Source organism: Hylobates moloch, unplaced genomic scaffold, assembly GCF_009828535.3.
Source record: "Hylobates moloch isolate HMO894 unplaced genomic scaffold, HMol_V3 SCAFFOLD_423, whole genome shotgun sequence".
NCBI lineage: Eukaryota > Metazoa > Chordata > Mammalia > Primates > Hylobatidae > Hylobates > Hylobates moloch.
The window spans coordinates 25,349-27,021 of NW_026652698.1; the positions used below are offsets into that span (position 1 = coordinate 25,349).

Below are 1,673 nucleotides of genomic sequence, written 5' to 3' on the forward strand. Positions count from 1 at the left end.
CTTTGTCCACCACTTCTTCCAAGTCTGAGCTTGCCAGCTCCCAACCCTTCCTAGTGCCAATGAACTTTCTCAAAGAGCCATAGGTAACATTTTCCCTTTTTCATAAAACGCTAATTTTCTCTTCATTCTTCCAATATTTTGAAGACGACTGAGTTTTCCTATATGCCCCACTTGGCAAATATTTCTTTGCAAATGAAACATTAAATTTAGAGATTCATCTCTACATTTTATTTCGACTTTAGTAGTTTATTTTAATTCTCTGTATTAAGACAATTCCTGCTTAGAATATCTAGAGTGGCTTCTTCTGTGTTCTATGAATTCCAGCTGAAGCCATAAACTAGACTCCTCAAGTGTCATGATCTCTGTATTTATCAAATCAGGAGAGTCATTGCTATGTCTGTGAAGTTGGGGCTGAGAAAGAGAAAAGAGTTAGGGTGCAGAGGTGATTCCATTTCGCCCCTCTACCAACACAATCAGAGTGTGGCTGCATCTGAGCAACACTCTCAGCCAATGGAGGCATCAGGAGGAGCAGCTGGGGCAGCCCAGCCTCACACATCTCTTTCCCCGGGGGTTTACGTTCGGGTGTGTAACACTGTGGGAGGGTAACTATAAGACTGCAGACAGTAATAAGTTGCAAAATCTTCAGGCTGAAGGCTGCTGATGGTGAGAGTGAATTCTGTCCCAGATCCACTGCCGCTGAACCTTGATGGGACCCCACTTTGCAAAGTGGATGCAGCATAGATCAGGAGCTCAGGGGCTTTCCCTGGTTTCTGCTGATACCAAGCTAAATAACTGCTAATGCCCTGACTCGCCCGACAAGTGATGGTGACTCTGTCTCCTACAGATGCAGACACGGAAGATGGAGACTGGGTCATCTGGATGTCACATCTGGAACCTGAGATTGGAAACATAAAAACAAATGTCCAAACAATTAACCATGTTGTAAGAGAATTTCCCTGAACACTAAAGCAGTACTCGGCACAGTGGGCTGTGTAAACTGCTAGTGTTCTCCTTCCTTACCTGGGAGCCAGAGCAGCAGGAGCCCCAGGAGCTGAGTGGGGACCCTCATGTCAATGCTGTGTCCTGACTGGGTCTGACTCCTGCATGAAGCATGACCAGCCTATTAAGAAGTCTTCAGGGCAGGATGGTGTGTTCTGGGAATATGCAAATGAGCAGGTGATGGGGCAGGCTGGGCACAGCTGCAGGGCTGGCTCATCTCAGTAACTCAGTACCAGTCCAGTGTCCCCAGGTGTTCCAGGTAAGACCAGGGTAGCACAAATTTGTCTGCAGAGAATGTGTTTCTACTGGGGACTATTTTGTTATGAGAAACATTTTTTGGTTTCTTTTCAACAATTTGAAATTTTCCTCAGGGGTCGATGGAGTAATGTGTTTCATTGGTGTATGGGGATTATTTAGGAGACTATTGTTTGTAGGAAACACATAGTAAAATGTTAGACGGTACAATTCTCAAGTCTTCAAAAGACTTTTACATGATTCCGGTTAGGGAAGGGTCTATTTGTTGTATACATGCAACATTTCTATGAGTTTAGCATTGTTCCTATGTAAAAAAATTAAAAATAAAATTTATTGACATGATGCTACATATATTTGTAAGTATTAGGTAATGGTGTTATGCCATTGTTCTTACCAGTATGATATCAAACTATGTACTA

At 43.2% G+C, this 1,673-nt stretch overlaps 1 gene segment (V, D, J or C); it reads right to left on the reverse strand.

Moving 5' to 3' along the window:
- Positions 1–572: 572 nt before the first annotated feature.
- On the reverse strand, positions 573–1,098 carry LOC116464326 (immunoglobulin kappa variable 1-9-like). The segment is given in 2 exon segments: positions 573–895; positions 1,021–1,098. Coding segments are annotated over 2 exon segments (372 nt in total).
- Between the last annotated feature and the right edge of the window lie 575 nt (positions 1,099–1,673).